We start from the raw sequence: 25,853 nt of genomic DNA on the forward strand, positions 1-25,853 counted from the left end.
ACCAAAAAAGTCCAGATCTTGTCTTGAGTTAACAATACGACAAAGGCGGGTCATTGGAGAATTTAGGCCACAGTTTGTTCTATGCTGATCGATGAACAGTACTTCATTGTTTCTCAATCTACGAGTCGGAATATTGAATTTTACTTGTCCCAGTAATGATGGAACATCGATTATACCATTTAGTATGCCGAACATATATATGGAGTCAATATTAGTTTACGTTTTTGTAGACTAGAAATATTTAACATTGACTCTATTTCAGCATAAGAATAATTATCTCTCTCTAGTCCAATCATCCACGCTATTTTTCGAAGCAAGCGATGTTGGACCGATTCAATGTGATTTATGCGATTGACATAGAATGGAGACCAGACCACTGAGGCATATTCAAGAAGAGGGCGAACAGATGAGCAATAAAGAGTTTTGATTGTACGGACATTAGTAAAACCAGAGGATATTCTGTTAATGAAGCCAAGTAATTTCAGTGATTTATTTACTGTATTATCTATATGCTCGTTGTATGTCAGTTTAAAGTCCAAAACAACTCCTAAATCTCTGATGGACTTGACTACATCAATTTTGGAGTTTTCTAATAGGTACTCGAAGGAAATTGGTTGTTTTGTTCTATGAAATGACATTATTTTGCATTTTTTAATATTTAGTTTTAATTTATTGACTTTACACTATCGGTTAAAAGAGTTAATGTCTGATTGAAGAAAAAAGCAGTTTGTGACACTATTTTATAATTTTAATAACTACCACTTTTAAGAACGTCAATGTATTTTGAAAATTACTTAAGCACTGGTTAAATTTCACACGTAATATTATATTCTGTATCCGGGACACAAACCATTACATCATTTATTTATATTTAAAACCTGTAATTTTAATTTTTAAAAACACTTTCAATATCTTTTGTTACGAAGTACCTACTTACTTTCAGTCGTATTCTAAAATTTTGTACTCTAGAACCTTAATTAATTATAGGGTTACTGTTAAATCATTAATGAATTGTGAAGAGCCCCGAAATAAATTGAACATTAGTGAATGCTTTATTACTATTTAGATAACCTTAGATCACCTGATATCAATTAGGAACTTCAGCCCTACGGGAAATTGGATACGAAAAATGTTTTCTTTCACGCGGTAAAAATTAGAGCATTAAATTGTACGGCAGAATTTTTTAAAAATGTATGAAAAAAATAATAGTAAATAGTATAATAAAAATCCACTACTTTTAATGACTTCACTGTTTCATATGAACCATCCAATGATATGAGAGCTTTAAAGGATATCCGGTTTGGTCACCGTAAACGAACCAATCGGAAGAACTATCATAGAACAACCTCTGACGTCACACGCGGAGTTATTTCAGGAATACAAACCTTTAAAATTCATAGTGCTGATAATACGATATATATAAAAATAAAAATTAAATATTTTTGGTTTAGCTTAATATTCTGTTAACAAGTAAAAAAAATAAAAAAAGACACCGAACTTCCCTATTGTATATGCTTGTTTGTAGTTCTAAAAATAAGTGTAATAAATAATATTTGATTTAAATGTTGAAATTAGTAAATTTAGTTATTTATTTACGTACAATTTTTATTACATAATATGTAACTTTATTTATAAAAACAAAAGATCTCACATAGGCATGGCCTATGCGTGGAATACCTAATCTAGAATACATTATGAAATCTATGGTGTAGATAATTATAATGAATAATTAAACTCGCGACCTTTGCAAAGTAATCACCATACTTTAAACATTGAAAAAATATTGAAGTATCTTGGTAGGCATAATTTTTTTACAAATCTCAATTCTTAATTGGAAATTGAAAGACAGTCTTTGTGATGTTTTATCAGATCGTCACATTGCAAAGCAACATTTAAGCTAAAATGAACGTATAAAAAAATATGATTTTATTCTTATCGCGTTTTTAGAATTCACAATTTATGCTTTTAAAGCTTTACCACTGTCAGTGCATCTCAGTCTACAGGCGCCTTTGGTAAAAAGCAATATAATGTAATTGCTCCAAAAATATTTAATAATTTATTGCCAAATATAAAATACTCAAAACGTAAAACAAATTTTAAAATAAAAATAACTGCACATATAAATAGTGTAGCTAGAGATTTTTTTGAAAAATATATGTTAATCAAAAAACGTAGTACTTTATATAAGTGGTACACATATTATTTATATTTTTATGTATTTCATTGCTTTATATTTGTTTTTTTTAATTATATATTATAATCTATTATTTATGTTTAAGTAACATGTAGTCTTGGCACATATATATATACTTTATATTTGTATAATAACGATTTTTAATTTCTTACATTTGATTAGCTAGGCATTTATGATTAAGTAGTTTTAGTTTATCTTTTTTATGTTATTGTTTTATTAGTATAGGACTACTTATACTCTAAAGATAAAAAAAATCTCCATCTTAGAACAGGCTGAGCCACGTTAGATGGAGACTATCATAAATAGAGAACACTCCGTTTTCATTTTACATTAATTAGTTTTATATGGATTTCCTGTTATTAAGTATTTGTACTAATTTTTTTCAATTAATGTATTAAATAAATATAATAAAAAATATAAAAAAAAATAAACTTGACATTATCCATTTAAGTTCCTAAATTATTGTGATAAGGTACGTTAGATTGTTCTCACCTGGATAATAGTAGCAAATATGAACCCAAAAGACAGGAAGACAAAAAAGTCCAGAGCTGTGGGATAGGAGACTTTTGGAAGGTCAGTTCTCGCCTCCAGGCCGAGGAATGTCATAGTCAGAACGGTGGTGATCCCCAAGGACACGCGGTCTGCCGTGGCCTCCCTGTTGAGCCAGAAGGACACCCACGATAGGACGACTAGCAGGATACAGGGCCCGTATACTTGGATCAAGAAGTTACCCATGTGACGCTGCAGGTGGAAGCTTACCAGTAACATCGAGTATTCACCTATAAAAACATACAAACATAGAATTAAGGATAGTCTAGAAGGAGCGTAGAATCATATTTGAATACATCGGACTGTGTCCAATAATTCCCCCACTATGCCCTACTTTCACCGTACGCATTTGTGAGGTCGCAGCGTAATGTTGCTTGATGGGAAAAAAAATCATAACACAAATGTAAGGTAAAAAAAAAGCAATCTGTTGATTTCTCTAAAATTTTATTGTGCACGCGGAAATATTGATTGACACGACAGATAGATAAGTAAAGGGTCATTTAATAAGAGTAATTGAATTAATGAACTTTAAATTTAAAAAAATAAAACAAAATTTAATTTTATATAAAACGGATATTTTTATATCATGTTAAATAATATTTGATGTTTTGAAGATAATGTCGGTCAAATGTCCACCACAGAGTTGTTAAATTCGAGGTCAAATTTTCTTTTAAAAAAATATTACCCTGGCAAAACTTACGAAATTTCCATTTTGTTTCTTCGACAATCTGACAGATGGAAAAATAATTCAAATTTTAAGTAATGAATTTGCCACTTAAACATATGTTTGCTAATTACACATGAAATGTGATTGCATCCTGTTTCTTTAAGACCCTAGCAGTATTTCTACACTTTAAAAGGACACAACACGGCATAGTTGAATTCAAATCAGGAGTTGCGTACTGAGCAACGTCTACAAAGAAACTAATGGGCTAAAACGTAAACCTACTCATTTATGAGTAGTTTAGTCGCCTTCTGTTTGATGTGCGTATGCGGTTTCTGGACTATTCTTAATTCTATGCATACATACTTTAATAGTCTTTTCGAAAGGGGAAAATGGAAATTTAAGTATTTCACGGTCTCATAACTTCCTTTCATTGATCACTCGAGAGTTTAGTTAAACGTCCATATTTTTTCAATTTTTACGTTCCCAACTCAGTCACCAGATGTCAAATTTGCTATTTATCGAATCTTCTAAGAACAACCTTTGTTTGTATGCCCCATTGTCCAGAATGTGTAGACTAGTTAATTCATTGCACAACTTGGAGTTGTTTGGGATAGGTCTTCCCGCTTTTTGTAGATTTCTTCGCCACCAACACAGTGTAGTATGAAGAAGGATTGGCATGGCTTAGCTCGAAGTTTTATATGTAGATTGTGTTTTTTTAATACTATTTACCTGTTTTTTATTGTCCTCGTTTGTCTTTGCTGCATGTATTTACTATTTATGATTTGTTTGTTCAGTTTCTTACACATTATGTTTCCTCAGGTAAGTGTTGTAATGAGGAATTCCACTGTTTTCTAATATTTTTTTTTCTATTATCGTACTATTTAACTAAGCAAAAATGTTTTTTTTTTTGTGCGTTATTTACAAAGATATGATTTTTTAAAGTTACATTTATCAAATACCGCGCCAAATGACTGTAATCAGTGTGTCACTTTTCAGTAGTGACGTCATGAAACGGTTGGCGTTCTTACTTTCACTGACCTGACAAGAATCTATGGAATATTGCTATGATTACTTCATATAGTTGATCGTAATTTGCTCATTTCTATGTTATGGTTGTTTTTAGGAACGTTTCGATTTATAAAAATCTAGAAAGTTGACATAATCTCTGGTTGAAATGTCAAATTATAAAAATTATACTCTTTTTTTTCTATGGTCAAAACGTTGCGGGGGCTTTAAGCGGAAACCGGAAATACTACACGTAGATATAAGGAGTGACGTCATTATTTACGATTTTAAAATGAATACTATTTTTAACATTTTTTATTTATTTTTGAGATATTTCATCCTACTCCAAAATTTTTAAATATTCACGTGTACACCAAAACATTTTTAAAATTCAATTCCGGGTTGGCTGGAATTCCTCATTGGCATAGGCCAAAAAATAAATAAATAAATATTTTTATTGGAAATCAGTCATACAGTGTCCAGCAACAACGATATTTTCAACTTGTAGTACCCAATGCAGTTAGTTTAAAACCACTGTACTTATTTATTGTGTATGTTAATTGTTAGAATTCCATATTAAAATTTGGTAAGGTATCCAAAATAAAATACTTTTGTTGGATTTCATTCTAATTTAATATTTTTAATTATTCAAGAGTGTATAATGTGACGTGTTTCGTTTTGTTAGGACATTATCAAACTAACTTAAATATTTACAAAAAAATAAAAGTAAAATTAAATCCAATAAAAGTATTTTATTTTGGATACCTTGCCAAATTCAATCTGTACTTTTGTTACTAAAAAAATTTTCCTCAGATTTTGCAATACGAAATGTCATCTAAATTATGTTTTTACGTACTAAATACGCGTTATAACACGCTGTAAATGCGTTCGGAATATCAGTCATACACGCACGTAAAAAAGTTGTCCTTCTGACCTTACCGACTGGCGTCCGTTTAATATTTTGATCACCAAATGGTTTGAAAGAATGAGTTTTTTCGTGTAAATATAACGAACGCTTTTGATCGGTTTTAGAAATGGGTTGAGTTTTTATTTTCTTTAATTTGCATAAACGCCTGGAGGGCTTTTACGAGTATGGTACAACGATAAAATATATAAAGTAAGAATATCTATTTTATCGATGTATTTTGGAAGGAAAGTACAATATTTAAGTAACTTACTAATGTATGATGGATTAGATTCGTCTTTGGTGTGAGACATGACCAGTGTATCAGTGTGGTTGGCAGCTGGAGTGGCTATCAGGTCGAACTGGGAGAGCTTCATGTCCTCTGCTATAGCCACCTGGCGGTTGATATTCCACCGGTATAATACATCTATGGAAGTATATCCAACTGTAAGAAAATCAATAGTTTCAGTACATGTTCAATATGTTAAAAGAAAAAAAAAACATTTACAAATTAATAGTCTTTACAATTTTTTTTTTAGTTCATAGGTTTTTGTTAAGAAAAAACTTCCAACAATATAATATTTTATTTTAATTCTATATATATATTTATATTAACGTTTCGTATTACATAAAAGAAAAACAATAAATTCTGTGGCTTTGGTCTAAAAGAGCCAATGACGTAGATCATAACATTACGGGAGAGTACTTCTTCTTTCTGTGCCATATCAGGTCTCCCCGACGTTGGCGATCACTCTAGAGTAGGCATTCCGGTCCTGCGCCAACTGGAACAGCGCCTCAACCCCCACGCACTCCCGTCCAGTCGCGGATGATTCTCAGCCAGGACATCTGTCGCCTTCCAACCCCACGCTTTCCCTCGATCTTTCCCATCATAATAAGCTGTAAAAGCGTATATTTGCTTCCGCGCATGATATGGGAGAGTACTATAATAGGTATTTTGTGACGTCATAATAAACTTTTGAGGTGTCTGAAATTATTATTAATAAAAAACACTACCGTGTTCGTATATATTACCATATATAGATTAGTTTAATATGAACGTATATTTTTTCAACCCTCAACAAAATATTAGAAGAAAAAATGAAATCCGACCTTGGCCGGCCCTTTTAGAAGCAAGACACAGAATTATTGAGTAGAGTTTATTTATTTATATATACGCCCAATGGGCATTTTTAATACATAAAAGAATATTAAAAAAAGAAAAGTAGAAAGACACAATGGTATACCTATATAGTAGACTTTGTGGGAGTGGAAGCGGGAGAGAGATGTTTATAATTGAATTTGATTCAGTGATCGTTTGAAACAAGACAACTTGTTATCAAAGAAATCAAGACTGGTATGTTTGTTGGCAGACCTAAGAATTCTGGGCATAGGATAATGAAAACCATAGTTAGTTCTATGGTTATCGGTATGAAAGAGTAAGTTTTGTCTGAGGTTTCTAATTAGGATATTTAATTTTATTGAGCTCAGTAGTTCAGGCGCATCAAAGAGTGAGTTGAGAATTTAAAATAGGACTAGAAAGTTGGATTTATTTCGACGGTCTTGAAGAGAAAATATATTTAATATGATGGAATGTGACGTCTTACAATGATGTCCTTTCTATTTTTGCTTAGTAAATATTAATAAAATTGCAAAATATACAGTTTTTTCAATGAGTGATAAATAAAAATAAAAAAAAACCTTTTTTACTTTTTTCTCGAACCTTTTGTATTTCTGACTACTTTTTATTTAATTTAAGTTAACTTTTCCTGAGTGGATTGATGTTGTTCTGTTTTTCTTAATTTTGGACACTAGCAATGTTGAAAACTAAAAAAAAATTGGTTGACCGATTTCACCGATCTATCTTCAGAACGCTGTAAAAAATAATTGTTTATGTGTTTTAATTTATATGATTCGTATTTGAAATGAGATATAATTAAAAAATCAGGAAGACGGGGGTTGATAATTTTGATAAGGTAGATATTTCTCCTAATAAAAAATATAAAAAAAACAGGAAGACGTTATGTACCACGTGTGCACGGATATATTGTGTCAATATTATATACTGTACATGGTACATAAATATATATTTATATATATATATATATATATATATATATATATATATATATATATATATATATAATTCTGTTTATCAAATGAACAAATATAATAAAGGTACATATAATTTTTAATTTGAAATACGTATGTTTGTACTCACAGGACCCAAATTTTAGAGGACATCGTTGAGTGTCCATAGGGAAATCTTCCAGGTTCATTGGACATCCAGCCTTTATGGTTAATCTGAAAAAAAAAAAACAATCATTACAATTTCCGTATCCGGAAGAAATACAGAAACAGATCTTACTGTGAAATGTAATTAATATCCCGCACAATGAGGAAGTTAGAAATATACTATTAAAACCAACATTTAAAAACATATATTTTTATGTAGATCATTTCCTTTCCGGACCTAATGGTGCATAGGGTACTGAATTAGTACACAAATTGCAGCGTATCATAACCATTTATTTTTGTTACATGAAGCTAAGACGATCAGCCTTAGGCTTTAAGTACCAGTCCAGGGCCTATGAAAATTTCTAGTGTAAAACCGCCCCTTTATATAAATATTTCATATCAACCAATCATGTTGGGAATTGAACCCGAGACCTCTGGCATGGTAGGCATACGCGCTGACCATTACACCAAGAGGCCGACAGAGATACAATATTATAGATAATTAATTGAAATTACTCCACCAGTGACGTCAAAAGTTTAAGTCGGCGAGTTGGCTTCCTGGAAACCGGAAATTTATTTGTATATATCAGGTTTAATTTAATAAATTTGATTAATTAAATAAACTTAAAATCGTTAAAATATATTTTTTATAAAATGATTGAGAGTAGTGTCAGTTTGCTCTGTTCGACGGGGCAAACCAACATCTAATTCTAAACATTTTTTTCACACCGGTTCCACGTGAACTGAGGATCCTCTCCACTGGGATCACACTCCTTATAGTAGGACTTCGATTATTCAGTGCACAGGACTCTGATTACAGATTAAAGATTGTAGTAGCAGACAGTAGAAATATTTTATTTATCACTTAAGTCTAATATATATTAAATTTAATTCCAAGAATTAGTTCAGCCGGATGAATCTCACCCACATGATTAAGGTTTCAGCTCTTTGACTTCACAAAAGTCAACAGATGGAAGAGTTGAGGAAATGTGGGTATTTAAACATAGGCAGAATGGTAAAGGTTACACAGTATGTGAAGTGGCCACTTAAATCAGTCAATGACAGGTCTTAAGCCCTGTAGATGCCTGGACTTCTATATAACATTCTTTAAAATGTTCTTCATCTCTGTTATAATATGATAATATTACAGCTTCACAGGGAGTTCAATCCAGTCCTTGTAATAAAATACAATAATAAAAAATTTCTTCTTCTTTTTGTAGTGCCTTGCCGGGTCCCCCGACGTTGGTGATCACTTTTTCATATTCCCTTCTCAAAAATGTTTTCCCTCTCTGTTGCAACAAATTTAAACATGAATAACTCCCTAAGGAGGAAATCCAGCCAGTCTGCAAGCATTTGGACATACTTGAAACATTGTTAAAATACCGTTAGCCCAAAGCAACAGTCAGATAAACCCAAAATTTCCGACTTTGAAATACACATGCAGGTATGTTAATAAATTATAGTTTTAAAGTAATACAATATTGAAGTTAGATAGTAAACCTTTGTGAAAATATAGTTATTCATAATCTACTCCAAATAATTTAATTTAGTTGGACTCTTTGCACACCTCAAAGTCCGATTCTTCGAGTCTGGTTCTTTAGAGATATCTCGCTGTTGCTTTGTGTATCAACGCAGTGCCCTGTACACCATTATGTACATAATGGGAACGATGTGTTGATGACGATAAAATATTAATGGAATAAAATCAACGCTACCTTCTACGAGCTGAAAACTGTGGACATCGTATTCATAGATACTACTTACAGTTGGCTTGAACATCCCAAGATAGAATTGTGAAATCGGCGAGCGTGTTAGCCTTTATTTGAGTGAACACAAGTACCAGAAGAACTTATTTCCTACGAAGAAACTATTTGTAAATATATTTCGTATTGAAACAGTTCGGTGATGTGGAATTAAACATTGGAAAAAATGTACCAACGTATGTGAAATGGAATTGTAGCCTCGCGGAATTCACGCGCTACTTGTTTCGAAGCTTTTGATCTGAATATTCGATTTATCAGCTTAATTTATTTGTAGTATGAGTTAAAAATATTTATTATTTATGTTTAAAACATTAAATTTGTGGTCAAACATTTTAGTTTAAGTTAGTAAACATTTGTATTTAATTACTAACCGACTTTTTATGTCTGCCGGTTTCGAGATGTACCCGTCTCTTTGTCAGGCAAATACTAAAATACACATTAATCTTTACCATCACCGCAGTAAACAAAGTATTTACGAAAAAATAGATAAATTACATGTAGAGTTTAAGGGGATGCAAACACCACCATGTCCACGAAGAGGTACGTCTCGAAACCGGTAGACTAAAAAGTCGGTAAGTGGTTAAATATTTTTATTATTTATTATTTAAAAAAATAAATTATTTTTATATTTAAAATCTTGAAATAGGGCACACATAAACATATTGTTGTGTGTGCTCTAATTATAACTATGTACGTACATATATTTAATTTGCAAGTTATTAAAAACATATTTCTTAACCTGCTTGAATTTAGATTTTTTGTGTTCTTTTTAAATGTTTTTTCCCATTTCATTATATTTTTTAACAAAATAATTGAATTTTTCGACTTTGCATTCTTTCTAAATGGGAGTCTGATTTTTATATTTTCTCTTGTATTGTGATTATGTTCATGTTGGTTTTGATAAAAAAAAAAAATCTGTGTTTATTTTAAAATTAATAATATTATACACAAACATCATCGTATTGTAAAATATTCTTTGCCTATATGTTGGTATTTTTAATTCATTTAACATCAAATTTACACTTGTACATCTGTTTTTTTTTTCAAAATGATTCTTAAAGCTTTGTTTTGTAATATGGTTAGTTTGTTTAAATTTTCTTGGTTTGATAAAAATAATATGCTGCTATTAATTAAAAATATTTATTTAATATTTAACTAATAAAATAATTTGTAATTGCCTCTAAGAATGAATTATTATAATACCTTTCATAATATTAATAGAATTTAATTAAGCGAGTCAATTAATAAAATATATGCATTAACTTTTTTTAAAACTTATTTGTGCATGTTGTGTTCAAACATAATTGATGAACAATATCTTAACATGACAAATTGTGATTACTATACCAATCTTCTTTGTATTGTTTAGTGTTTAAAAAACCATAATAAATAAAATAAATTAAGGACGAAAATAAAACATTACCAATTTTTTTTAAATTTCATTACTTGACATGGAATAAATGTGATTTATTTATTTTATTTGGAAACAACGACAGACAACTAGACATATCGTTATCGTAGAATATCGACGGATGTGCAAAAAATGGCATATTGTTATTTTTTTATATTGAAAAAGTTATTTGAAGTCTTTTTATTCTAGGTTTGAAAATATAATTTTTTATATTTTTTATTGATTAATGTTTTTTTTTACTACTTTTTATATATTTAAAATGTTTATGTGTAACTTACTCAAGTATTAAATAGTATACTTTTGCGCTTATCAAGTTGTGACACAAAGCGTCAAAAAAAGTTCAAACCACTCTCACGTAAAGTTGATAAAATCACATGCGTCGCTGTTCTACGATCCCGACGATATATACATATCATACATACAGAATATTGTTGCCCTTACTTGTAAAACATGTGTAAAAGTCCACAAATGGTCCAAAACTATATTTTGGCGTATTCTGTTATGACTTCTAATAATATATATGTATGTAAAATATGTATATTCATACAGTGTTGATAAATGCTCCGAGAGTTGACTTTGATCATTGAGTTTTTATTTTTTTCTCGCTCACACAACATAATATTTTCTCATTTAAAAAACAACAATTTCAATTTCCCTTTCATAAAGGTTTGAAGTTCGGAATTGATCTGTCACCCATTCCACTTACTCTACTAAAAATCATAGACATTTATATAAAAAACTATCGCCGCATCCAATAACGTCATATATGATGACGTCACGAATCGTTTGTTTTTATCTTTATTCAAATGACTAGACTATGCTCCTTTATATTTCCCTTATTTCTTAACAGATTTTAGTAAGAATAGCACCGATTGTCTTATTTATTTATTCATTCAAAATTACAATATTAATGAAATTACAAAGGCTTTTTAGGCTGTGCCCATGTCAAGCCATAATAATTAACATTACACGGACTAAATTAAAATTAAATTATAATGACATGTGATGCAGTAGAATAACAATCCAGAAAACATGGTATAAATAAAATTTAAAAAATAGTTAAATAATAATTCTGTTTTATATTAATTTATTAGCTTATAAAAAAATCCATGATAATTGCTTATTTTGTATTTTAAATCTACACTCCCAAGGATCATTTTCCGTCAGATTAAAAATTTAATAAATTTTGCGATTTTTTACATACAATAAAATCTAGAATGATATATAAAATGGCCCAAGATTTGGTACAATTATTAAAGTACAAGAAACTGCAAAAGATCTTGTACTTTTTTCTGACTCATGTAATACGAGTTTTAGAGCTGTATCAGATTTCTTTAGATACAATGCATTGATTGCCGTTTTTTTAAAGTAAAAAACGACAATGGAAAAGGGAAGATCACAAACCGCGGGCAATTAAGATACATGTAAGACAAGGTTCAAATATCCAGCTAACTACAAAAACTACAAAAAAACAAACTCCCAACTACCGATTTTTTATTCGCTGAGACTAAAAATTGACAAAAAACATTTTGTTTGTCCGACCATGAGTGGTTGCCGTATGCGCGCAGCCTTTATCCAAAGTAGAATAATCAAATAGAAGACGAATAATAGTTTTGAGGATTGGATAAGCGACCCGCTATAATCCTATCGAATTTTAATATATAATGTCCGCAAAAGCATTTATAAGATCTAATCGGGAATCAAGTAGTCGTGCTGAGAAAAATCAAGATGGTTCATAAAAAAATAGTTTTTTTTATTTTTTTATTATTCAGATACATAATAATTTATGTTGCCAGATTGGAGCTTTGTTTTGAACACCAAATATTATAAGTTGTAAAAAGTTGGACATTGAGCCCAATTGAGAACCGTTTTTTCAAAACTCGACATCCGCTTATAACGAAATTTTCTGGGAGAGGGTTTTTTGTGATTCGCGTCAAATTGCGTGCACCATCATTGTTTGAAAAAAATTACACCTTTCAACCAATCCTGAAAGTATTCTAACACACGTATGTTTAATAATTTTCATTTATATTTTATTAGCAGCCAATACAAATTATTAAATTAAATACAGTGTTTTGAAAAAAATAAAAATTTAATCCGGTTTTTAGCGTATTTTGGTGAGTTTTTTTTCAAATAACCGATGTCTCTTGATACTGCATTTAAATAATAAAAAAACCAAATCGCCATATGGGGCGAATATCATGTTTTGAAAAAAGGATGCAAAATTTAGGAGCGTAATTTTCTTAGCAAGAATAATCTTCAAATAAGAACTGTAATTTATATAATAAAATTGCAGCTTGCTGGCAACTTTCCTGTATTTTAAAAACCGGTACCTACGTATTGTAATATAATTAATATTACAATGTACATAAAATGATAAATAATAAAATATTATCCATGCACGGTAAAGCAATATATTTTACTGCTTTCTACGAATATTTACGCATTATATAATTATTATGAATGAGAGTAGACAAAACATGTCAGAATAAACAGTAGTGACTGACCGAAGTTACGGTTTCGGACAAAAATTGGCCGAAAAATCTGCTCAACCGGTCGTGATGTGTCGGATTACGTTCGGTTGTACTCGGGTGGAAAATTAGTACAATCAGAGATATTGGATTGTTGTCCATTTAAATAATAAGTTATTGTATTGCCATTGTCTAACATAAAAAAATAAAAACGAGACTAATTTTGTGATTCGCCGACTATAGTTAGTAGTTCTAAGATCTTCCATATTTATATTTTTGTAATTTCTTTATGGTTAATTAGTTAAAGTTCCTATTGCGTACATCGAAGAACTGTTACATCAAAATTACATGAATGATTTACAAATTACAACAGGGATGGAGAACATTTTAGAGAAGGAAATATGGAAGTCTAGGCGTTTACAGGGCTTATGACCTGTCGTTGGCTGGTTTAAATCTAAAATGTTATCCATTCCTGTCGTTATTTGTAAATCTTAATGATTCCTAGGGGGTTGAAATCCAGTCTTTTGTCACTACAAACATTTGGACAAACTCAAAATATTGTTATGACATAACAACGAACTAAAAAGTGCTAAAAATAAACAAATTTATGCCTTTTTCAGTTAGTATTTTACTTAACACTTATTTGATTGAACTTGTAAGTTTTAAAAATAAGAAAGTCTAATGTTTGTATACGTTATATCTTTAATCTTCCCAAATTCGACCGCATAACCGGATATCGCACGCAACTACACTGGCCCAGTATCAGGCATAGAATAAACATTCACATTCTATAACTTCTTTACAATATTATGAAAAATCCCACTTCGCCTGTTTATCTGAAAGAGCTCTTCCAGCTTCTATCACAACATGGACTATCTCTTCGTTCTAGTAACGAGAGAACCCCTTTAATACCCTTTCACTGCACAAATTTTCTTGCCCCCTCTTTCACAGCGGTAGTTGCTTGATTGCAGAATAATCTATTCACTAATGTTAAAGACGCCCCCTTCTTTATTTATATTTAAATCAATATTGCAATGTCACTATATAAATATTTGAGTTGTTATTTTCTCCTCTTTCTTTCTTTCCCATCTCCTTTCCGCTCCTCGTAGTATAGCGTTAATTATTTTTTTGTTAATTTTTGTTTTTAATTTGGTATAAAGTTATAAGATTCAGTATAATTCCTTAGAATATGTCCATGTACTTGTAATTTTCTCAAACTGAACGGTTTGGGTAGGTAGGAAGAAATTGCCTTAAGGCAATATGCCCGCCCTTATATGGGCGTTTTGAAGGGATTTTTAACTTATTGAAATAAGTTTCGGTTTCAGCTGAAAATATTGTTTCGGTCAGTCACTAATAAATAGTATCTAATATTTTTTCTTTAATGCAACGATGACTTCTGATGTAAGTGAAAAAAGTTATGGTTAATTAGTTATGGTAATAAATAAGATTGCAAAAAAAATATCAATGTTGGGAAGGATCAGAAGATTTATTGATAAGGACTCTTGCAAAACTATTTACAAAGCAATTATTGAACCACACGTTAACTACTGTAGGAGCATTTTATTTTTATCGAACAAAGAAAACATAGATAAACTAACTGTATTACAAAATAAAGCCTTTAGAATCATTTTGAAAAAAAACAGATACACGAGGGTAAAGTCGATGGTAAATGAAATGAAATTATTAACATATAAACAAAGAATATTTTACAATACAATGATATTTGTTCATTAAATTATAAACTCTAATAAAAAAACAGAATTTTGGAAAAAAATTGATCGGAACCAGCATGATTACGATCACAATACTAGAGAAAAGAACAAAATTAGACTTCCATTTAGGAAAAAGGCAAAGTCGCAAAATTCAATTTTATTTAAAGCAATTAAAAAGTATTACGAAATGGAAAAAAATATTTATGAAGAAAAAAACATATCAAAATTTAAAAGAATGGTCAAGACATATGTGATAAACAATTTATAAATTAAATATATTTGCAATGTTATTATTAGAACACACATAACAATATGTATGATAAGATTTAAATAAAAAAAAAAATAATAAAACCCCCCTTTTGGATATACATCATGATATGTTTATGTGTTAATAACAAAATAGGAGAAAAACGATAAAATTTCGATACTTTGTATCACAATTTTTAATGTTCAAAATATTCATTCGATCCGATAACAGTTGTATAAAACAATACTGGAATTCTTATGAAACACAAAAAAATAATCAGAAATCGTTTTTTTCCGTGTTCAACCATGATTCAAGTCATGAAAGTATTCGAAGAACTAGATCTGGACCAAATCCAATTACCATACAATTTGTAGTTCGTAATTGTTCTTCAGATAGTAACGATGGTGGAAACGTCTATCGCCATCAAAAGCTTAAATCTAAAATTCAGATGGGCTCATGAAGAGGTCGGAAGAATCCTGAAGTTATTGGGGAATGGAGAAGCTCTTCAAATCGCCCGTGTCGGTAAAATGCAAATGAGGCTGAAGTCTTCTTAATTCTTACTGAGACATATTTCTCGTAATTATAACTTGAGTGGGAGGGGAAGTGGCAGAGAACCAAACAAATATCATTTGAAAAAGTACAAAAATCAATCTGTATTTTGAATAAAATAATGTGAGAGGATATGATGAATTTTAAATTGGTCGACTATTAAATATATTGTAGGGTAAATAAGGAAGTTCAGGGGTTTTTTCAATTTTTTTAGTATCGTATTATTAATTCTACGATTTTTTGAAGTTCTGTAAGTTTTTGATTACTCGGCGCGTAATTAATTTTAGTTCTCTTTGATGAGTTGCCCTGATTAGTGGGTTGGCTTTCCGGAAACCGGAAATCTACCACAACACTATCTTTGGTTGATTTAGAAGAACTCGTGACGTCATTTAAAGTAGTTAATTTTTACGAAAATCATTAAATTCATTTTCTCATACCATTTTAAGAAACTTTGCAGTACAATTAAATGCTTTAAATTTTACCGCATTTAAGAAAACAATTAACCTAAGCCCAAATTGCCTCTTTTTTACGCCTGCGGGCTCCCGCCCGTACCGGAAGGCCGTCGATGACGATTTTTCGGCTTTATTCGGCGGAACTAAGGGACGCGATATTGACTTGGGAAGGGGTGAGAGTGCCGGCCGGTGATGGGGTCTCCTGGAGGCGTCTGGTGATGTCCACATGCTCCACGTAGGAGCGCATACGAAAAAGAAAGAAAGAAGCAATAAAAATCATTTTTTATATCCGATTTTAACGTAGCAATGAACTTCGAGATTGAAACTATATTAAGCCAGTTAAAATTTCGATTTTCGATTTTCGTGAGCCTATTATTTATTCTACGAGTATAAGAATATATTCCCATAAGCTATAAGATGATGGAAATCAGAATAGTTAGAAAAATACGCGTGGTGTTAATAAAAAAAAGGTTGGGTGTTATTGTTTTAGCGATAAAATAAAAATAACATTTATATTTTATATTGATGCTCGGGGTATCTAATTTTTGAGAAAATTTATGAAGATCAAAAATAAAATTTGAATGAATTTTAAAAAAAAAGTATTATTAATTATTATTAACAAAGAAAAAATAAGAAAAAATTTTGTATTGAACACGTATTGAAATAATTATCATTATAATCTTTTGAATTATTTTACTTCTATAAAATTTTTGTTTTAAATTTATCCCCTTTTTAGATTTATTTTTATGGCGTTTTCTTTCTTTTTATCTTAAACTGAATTTAATTTATTATATTTGTGTATTGGGTCAATACATAATAATATATACTCGTATTTTTGTTGTAAGTAGATATACCTATACTATTTTCAAAGGATTTGAAAATTGAATTCAGAAAATCGACACCGTTTGATTTTTGTAGGTAGGTACTTGAGCAACCCTTTCCATTCGTCGTTCGAAACCCCCTCCTTCGGCTCATTTCACACGGAGCATCCAAATCCAGACAGCACGGTAAAATTACGGTGGATTGATATTTATTTTGTCATTTTGTATTTTTTTAAAATATATAGCGGCTATTTTTAGGTAAAAATCCTTCTAAAATGAAATCAAGTGAAGATAAGTCGGCCTCATAGTTATCGTTTGTGCGTTTGCCAGCCATTAAGTGAGTAAAAAAATAATTATAAAACTATACATATTGATCCACGCCGTGCGGATTTTCACCGTCGTCTAAAATGCGCATTCTTCATGCTGGAACTAGACTATATTATTAACTTGACAGCGGCTCAAATTGTCAAAAGCATTTCGCCTCAATTCCCAGCTCAAGTGACTATACTCTCATTCCCCGACCATTTACTAGAATTTAAAGCTCGTGGCCGTTTTGTTTTGCGAATTAATTAATATTTTCCGGCAGTTTCTTTACCTTATTTATTCGGGAGTATAATACTAACGGTAATTTATTTATTTATTTTACATAAACGGCATAAATTGCCTTTTGAAAAAAAATAAAAAACATAAATAAAAACATAACCAAAAATTATAAAATTGCATAACTATAACAATAGTAACAAGTAGGTAAATACACATAAGCAACCAAAAATATTAACGAAATAAATACATAAATATGAAAAAAACAAAAAAAGGAAAAACATTTTTAAATATAAAGAAAAGTTTAAGAATAATATTGCGAGAGAAAAAAAGAAATCAGATTCGTTTTATAACTATCAAGTCCAGAACCAAATATATCAGCCTTGTTCTCATACTGATTGCCATATCTATGGAGCCTAGGGATAGGCGAGTTCATGTGATAGTTGGTTCTAGAACTTGCAGAACAAAAAGGAGATCTGTGGCGGGTATGTCGACCAGGTACACGGAAACACACCAACTCTAGCAAATCTGGACAGTCAATTAATTGATTGATCACCTTAAAAGGAATATTAGGTCAGTTAGGATTCTTCTATCAGAAAGTCTTAAAAGATTTGCTGAAGACAACAATTGATTATAATTAAATAAAGCAGCTGGAATATGAAGTTTAAAATTAATATATTTTAGAAATTTCTTCTGGACGCGCTCGAGTGAATCAGAATGTACACGATAATGGGGCGACCAGACTGGAGAAATATATTCTAAACGACTTCTAACCAGGGAGCAATAAAGTGACTTGATTGGTACGATACTTTCAAATTTATTAGTAACCCTACAAATAAATCCCAACATACTTAGATTAATGACTAGATGTTAGAGTATTACATTTCAAGAATAAAATTTTCATCTATTTAAGACGAGCTACGGTAAGGCAACCTTTTATTATAGTGTTTATTACAATTATTATTTATTATTATCATTTTATTTTATTCCAGTAAAATGGCTACATAGTGCAGAGCCAATTCTACTATATAAACATGAACATAATTATAAACATAACCATAAACAAAAGTATAAATATGAACATAAATATAACAATAAACATAAATATAAACATAAAATAAAATTTTATATTTGCAGCACTTATGGTGGTCTTAGCATATCCCGCCATCGCTCGAACAACGGTGAATGGATCCACCCTGCAGTGGCTTGGAGAATTTCGTTATTAGAGCTTTTCAGGCGTTCCCATAGGCTCCAGGCTCTTTGGCGAAGTAGGGCACCGAAGGTGTTTATTCGTCCAGCTGTAAACATTTCAGAGGCACTGCAGTACCTAGGCAATCCAAATAATTGTCTGTATGAATTATTATACGTGACCCTTAATTTATTCCACGCTGCTTGCGTATAATAGTTCCATAGTTCCGCCGTATATATGGATGTCAAATACAATACATAAATAAGTAAAAACTCGCTGAGCCTTTATAACAGTGTCATGTCAGCAGATGGGAAAGAGACGATATGGAAGGAATTTATGAATAATACACTACAGCACCAGACCAATTGTATTTTTTCTTGAAACTTTTGATTTTTTCTTGGAACTGGCGGGAATCAAACTCGCGACACTGTCATCAGTTTCACCGTAGGCTGTTTGACCAAATGCGTCATGGCGCCTGTCAAGAACAAAAATAAGATGAATCGTAAGCGATAATGCTAAAAATGAATGAAAAATTATTATTTTTAAGATGAAGTTAATAATCTGTAGGATTTGATGCTTGTTGATGAAGCATGAAAGCTGCCATCCAGTTGGAGGTTGACAGAAGAGAACGATATTGAGGATTGAAGTGTATTGATTACATATATATATTTATAACATGACATAGGCGGCCTCCGTGGTGTATTGGTCAAGACGCTTGACTCACGCACGGAAGGTTCCGGGTTCGATTCCCGGTGAGAACACAAAAATGTAAAAAATGTATATTTCTCAAGCCTGGGTGTTCTGTGATGTAATTCACCACTGTAATTGGGTCTCCTGGCACAGGCCAGGAGACCTAACAACAGTGTGGTGCAAAAAAAAATGATGAATAAACAAAGTAACAATGAGAGTAACTGCGTAGAGGTTTTAGAGGGAACTGGACTATATATCAGAATCTACTATGGCTGACCGAACTACAAACTGCAACCGCATTTTATGAACTTAGTAATTGAACTGCACGTTGTAGCAGATTGATTGTGTTATCTGACTGTATAACTAAAGGTGTTCACTGTACTTCCTAGTGAGAACTTGATTTCGTGTACTACTTCCATGGCTGTCAGCGATTTGGTATCCGAACATATCAGCAGTTTGGTAATAGTCAATTGAATGTTTTGATAATTAATTGTTTACACACAGGGAATGTGTGATTTCGTTTCTGCAATGTCTTTAATACGATAGTAGGTCAGCTGACACTGGAAATTAATTTCCGAGTGAACTTGGAGTCCCCCAGTTAGGAAAATATTTTGACAATAGTTTACGTACATAACAATTTTAATGAATAATTACAGTAAAAATTTCTAAGCATTTTATGTAAAACGTCATTTTTTAAAAAGCAATATAAAATAACATTCATAATAACAAGTATATACCTCATGTATAAAAAAAATTGTCGTTTCAGAAAGATGTTGTAGTGGAATTACTTTTATTATTTATGCACGCGATATCTTATATTAAAATATGTTCCGAAATTATAATTTTTCCTTAACTTAGCGTTTTTTTTTTTTATTCACTATAACCATATGCTATTTTAATTTCACAACGATTTTATTTTATTTATATGTACCTACGTCAGCTATTTTTAAATTGTTTTATGAAAGAAAAAAATATTTTTTTTGGGTTATAGTATAATAAAATTAGATATGCCCTATTTAACTCTTTTAATAAATAAAAAAATATTATAAATGGGAAAATTGTAAAAGTACTTAGAAAAAGAAACCAAATAAGTGAAAAGCAATATAAAACAGTTTTACAAATAAAAACATTAAAATAATGCTAGTTTTTTCGTCACAAAAACAACAAAAAATACGTTTGATGTTTCAATTTACCTGGAGGAATATAGCACTCGACCATCCTGGTAGAGCCTGACAAACTTGTTAGGTGTTGTGATGGTATGCAGATAGCTCTGCTTGCCATTGTAGAAATACGTGTCTGGTTTCCAGATCTTCTTCAGCATGGAGATACTTAAGGCCAACGTCTCCTTGGCTTCGGCGTGAAACGCCAGCCTCCGATCCACCCACGACTGACGGAAGTAGCAGTCCATAGAGTAAGTCTAAAAATTAGAATTCGTTTTGATTTCATTAATTTATTTTAGTACACTATTATTATTATGAAAAAGGGAAAACCTTTTATGCTGGTTTTGTCATGTAATGCGACCTGATGAAAAAAACTTGACTAAATTAGTGAGAAAGACAATTGAGAAAGACTTCAAAAAACTAAACTTAGCAGAAGGGACGATCCACGACAGACCGACGCCGACGTGGAGATTAAAGGCTAGGAAGTCTGACCCCAAATAAATGGGACATACAGCCAGGAGAAAGAAGAAGATTTATTATGATTTATGCAACTCCAGGTGCCAGGCCTACCAACACAGAAGCGCAATACGTCATCATTATAATATTTTATTTAGTTATTCCTATTTTACTCTTACAAACTATAAACAATAATTAAAATAATGTGACCTCACTGGGGTTACCCGTGCCGAGGACACATAACAATATACTTTTTTCAAATGTTTTTACGTTTGAGAATAAACAAAGAAGACTAACTTAATAAACAGAGATAATTAACAAAATATTCAGACTGTTTTAAAAACTAGATATATATTTACATCTATATTATTTATATTCCAAAACGCACAATGAAAATAACAAAAACCTAACATAAGCTATACATTTGTGGAGCAGTTGATTCAATATTGGTTTAGGCGAATGAGACAATCCATTTTACTTCTACCTAGCTCCACTATCCATTTTTTTTAGCCCTTTTAAACATTTTAACTTTTTATAACTTACTTTAACTTTTTTCTTCTCAAATTTAGTACCCTAATTCAATGATTTATCATCGAGCTCAAAATTACGATAAACGTAAAAACTTACGTAAATTATTGTTATATCATTTAAAATTGGATCCGGAACTCTCCGTGTTGCCATATAAATTAAGTATAAAACACATAGGAAGAAATCTGAGAGAATGATTTTTGAGCAAAAATCAATAGTTTATGGAACAAATAATGAAAATATAGACCAAAAACAAAACTATTTTATACAACAAACATACTTTGTATGTTTTATTACTTTAATTTCAGCACTTTGAAAGTCAAATACTTTTTATGTTTAAACGTGACCATAGTTCATTATATTTTCACAGAAAACAAAAGTCATGAACAAACTAACACAAAGTAAACGGGCAATCACAGCGCGTTTACGGATTTTTTGATTTCATACTAATTAAAAACGCAATTTGATAATACAAAATTGAATTTTAGTCGCGATATCCGGCAAATAAGTATAACCTAAAAATATTTGACAGCTGTACCACGTTCTGTATTTAAACGCATTGCCAGTTATTAAATTACATAGGAAACGAAAGAGACTGCCAACTTTTTAGAACGTTGTCTCCGTCGCACCAGTCCGGTGTAGAATAATTAATGTTAAACTGAGAGAGACAGCGCTTTATAGAACAATTTCTAATCACAGATCGCAAGCCCTGTAAATGCCTCGAGTTCCATATTACCTTCTCAAAAAAGTTTTTTCTCTCTGTTGCAACAAATTCAGAAGATAAATTAACCATTGGTAAATGGACTTAATAAGTCCGTAAATAAATAAAAAGATAAATGATCAACTACTGCAGTATACGCAATAACTTTATAGGGATTTGCTGGACGAGGAATGGAGAGCGCAGATTAGAATTTCATATGTTTGATGTCTAACGGAAAATCCGCCTTATATCGTAAAATGAATTTATGAATTTTAAAAACTTCGGTTTATTTATACGATTGAGAATCTAATATCTGAATGAAATACCTGCAGTTATTTTATGATTGCATGTTGTATTTGGTCAATAAACATATGAATACAAATTATTTCATGCGCAAAAGTTGGACGAGGAGGGGCTTTTAACGCCTTTCTTGGACCTCTAAATGTTTTACAAAAAATAATGATTAAAATAATACTATATAAACCATTCTTCTCTACCGATCTTTTTAGGGAGTTGATTGTTTTAAGGGTTTGGATATTTACGGAAAGTTTTGTATGCTTCAGGTGCATAAGGAGAGCCTCCTATCGTATTGTTAGAGTAATATTTGAGTATTTAATTATAATAGAAACCTTCAGTACTTCAACGGTTGTCTTCAAAAAATTGTTTGTAAAACTGTGCATTTGCTAAGTGTTTATATGTAACCGAAGAAAAATATGTAATGTCTTTTTTTACGCGTATTTTTCTGTTTACAAAATAAATAAATAACATATTAAGGTATTTGAAGAATCGAAATTAACCTATAAACATGAATACCGTCATATTAATTTGGTGAAATTTGGTGAAATTTTACATAATCTAAGCAGCAATATATTAAAGAGGCATAAAAAAATATTTTGAAAATACATGTGTAAATCTAATAAGATATATATCTTTTTTCTGAGAGAAATATTATTCAAAAATGAAAAATAGTATTGATATAGTACAAATAAATAATCAATTATGAGTACTGATATTGCGCATTATTATAATATTGTATTTCTTGTTTGTAGGGTTTAGTTAATTTTAAAATTATATTTCTAAATATTTTTTTTAACTAACTATAAGAAGTTAAATTAACTTTAGAATCAGTAGAAATGCTTTTTTAAATTTAATTTAAACGTCAATTTAATCAAATTCTAAGATTTTTATCCTCCTATTTCAACTAGTTAAAATTTCATTTCATAAATTATTAAGGATATATATAATGATGAATGAATATAGAATGATATAATATATAATATTTATGGGGAGTAGCCTACTTTCAGCTAATCTCTTCATTTCGAAATATTGATAATTATAGCTTCCATACGTAACTCATTATACGCTCTTGGAGATACGAATAGTTTGTTTAGTGAAATTAGCAAAATTCAGATTGGTTGTAACATCAAAGAATCGTGCCCTATATTGAAATGTTCGTACGTATATGAAAACAGTAATTTCACTTTGAAATACAGCTTGATTTCACATGCAATTATTTAACACTAATCATTACGCACAAATCCTCGGTTTCAAATAGATAAAACAGTACGAAAAATACATGTCAATACAAAAATTATTTATGTATTTCAACACATTGAATAATCATGCACCGATAATTTTCTGAAAGGATTCTCGATCCACAACTCAGTCCGTCGAAAAGTTTTTAAACATGCAAGTACGATGTATATGAGTTCGAATCCATTGTACCGAAATGATTGAAGAAACGATACAAAAACGATGGTAAATATTAAAAATAATAACAGTTTTATAATATTTGTTTATGCTTCATTAAGTTAATCGAAACAAATTGTTCTTCAATGTATCTAAATGTTTTGTCATGTCGTACACAAGAGCGTCCAAAACAATTCGTTTCCGTTATATCATGGATGGAATAAAGCTTAAACGAGCGTTGACGTCCAGGGATCTCGGGGTTCGGTTTGACGCTAAGTTATCATTTAATCTACATATAATATCATTATGCAGTAACTCCCTTAAAATGCTTGGATTTGTTCTTAGAAATGCCAAGATTTTTTAAAAATATTTAGGTTTTGAACTACTACTACTACTACTACCATCACGCCATTTCCCCGTAGGGGTAGGCAGAGAGAATGGACCGCCACACACGTCTATCCTGGCATACACTCCTAGCCTCTTCCACATTCATACATCTTGTCATACATGCCCTTCGGTTCTGTCTGCTTTTAACATGACCAGACTTAAGATTTTGGTTTATCTGATCATGCCACGTCGTCCTTGGTCGTCCTCGTCTAACGTTGCCGTTCATTTTTGCCATATATACTTGTTTTACCATTCTCTCGTCGTCCATTCGTTCTACGTGACCAAACCATCTCAGAGACCCTTTCTTAATCTTATCAATTATACTTGTCTCAGATTTACACTCTCGCCTGATTTCATCATTCGTAACCCTGTCATACATTTATTTCCCACACATTCGTCTAAGAGATCGCATTTCAACCGCGTTCACTCGGCTTTTATCCTTCCTCTGCCATTTCCATGTTTCACTTCCATACATAAGTGTTGGGACTAAAACTCCGTTGTGCACTTCCAGTTTAGGTTCGATTGACATATTTTTATTAGAAATTACTGTGCTTAGTGCTCCGTTCATTTTGTTGCCCGCATTTCACTCTTCTTTCAACATCTTTTTCTACTCTTCCATCTCTTGAAAACATGCTTCCCAGGTACACAAATTCTTCTTCTTCTTAGGTTTTGAAAACATTGCATAATTCCTCGGTAAGAAGTCGCTTGGAATTTAGTTCCATTATTTGTTCGCCAAATGAAACCACATATTCCTTAATGATAGAGAGGGTGGAGAAAAAAATTCTGCGTTATCTGTACCTTGGGAAGTATGGATGTTACCCGTTTTTTTTTCCGACTGACTTCTTACTAGGAATGCTGGGCTACCTATCATTGTTGGGGAGAAGGGATATTCATTCGGGTGTTCACTTTTTTCAACTCATTGGTGGTCGCATACAAAATTTCGATATTCTGAATGAATTCTGTCTATTTGTCACGCAGGTTGTTCTGCCTACCACGATGCAGACCCAACCTGCCAATGGTTATGCCGGATGGTAGAGCAATCGTGTTATTCAATCGTATCGCCTCGGAAACCGATATATTTCATGACAGTGGGATTTCTCTTAGGAAGGCAATTTCCAAATTGAAATATGAATGTCTATTTTACATGACTTTTTTTTCTTTTCTTTTCTATTCAATAAATCTAAAGTGTGTATTTTGTAATGTGTTGAGAATGAATTGGATATTCTGTAATGTTCTCAATGTAACTAAAAAAATAAATAAACGAAAAAAATATTTTAGTAACATTATATTTTATAACTTTTATTATTAAGAACATATTTATTCAAATTGATTTGAAATATTTCTAGGATATTTTATGTTTTTATGCCTCAATGTCCACAATGCGTAGATTAGTTAATTCGTCACAACAACTACAATAGGGAAATATCACATACTACGAATACCGATAAAAATATGTGAAATGGATTTAGAAAAAATAATTATATTTTTATAATCAATATGGATCTTGTAGAAATATGTTTTCATTCATAATTTT

General features: G+C 31.0%; 1 protein-coding gene across 1 annotated transcript in view; it reads right to left on the reverse strand.

Annotated features, from left to right (window-relative positions):
- Positions 1–25,853, reverse strand: part of Grd (gamma-aminobutyric acid type A receptor subunit Grd) — a 52,040-nt gene that overhangs the window by 9,185 nt on the left and 17,002 nt on the right. The window contains exons 3-6 of the mRNA XM_088236253.1: positions 20,593–20,816; positions 7,538–7,620; positions 5,594–5,764; positions 2,687–2,973 (exon numbers count right to left, since the gene is read on the reverse strand). Coding sequence (XP_088092379.1) covers positions 2,687–2,973; positions 5,594–5,764; positions 7,538–7,620; positions 20,593–20,816 — 765 coding nt within the window. The remainder of the gene's footprint in view (positions 1–2,686; positions 2,974–5,593; positions 5,765–7,537; positions 7,621–20,592; positions 20,817–25,853) is intronic.

The sequence above is a fragment of the Micrasema longulum genome, unplaced genomic scaffold (genome assembly GCF_059751315.1).
Source record: "Micrasema longulum isolate JH-2025_06_02 unplaced genomic scaffold, ASM5975131v1 h1tg000097l, whole genome shotgun sequence".
Lineage (NCBI taxonomy): Eukaryota > Metazoa > Arthropoda > Insecta > Trichoptera > Brachycentridae > Micrasema > Micrasema longulum.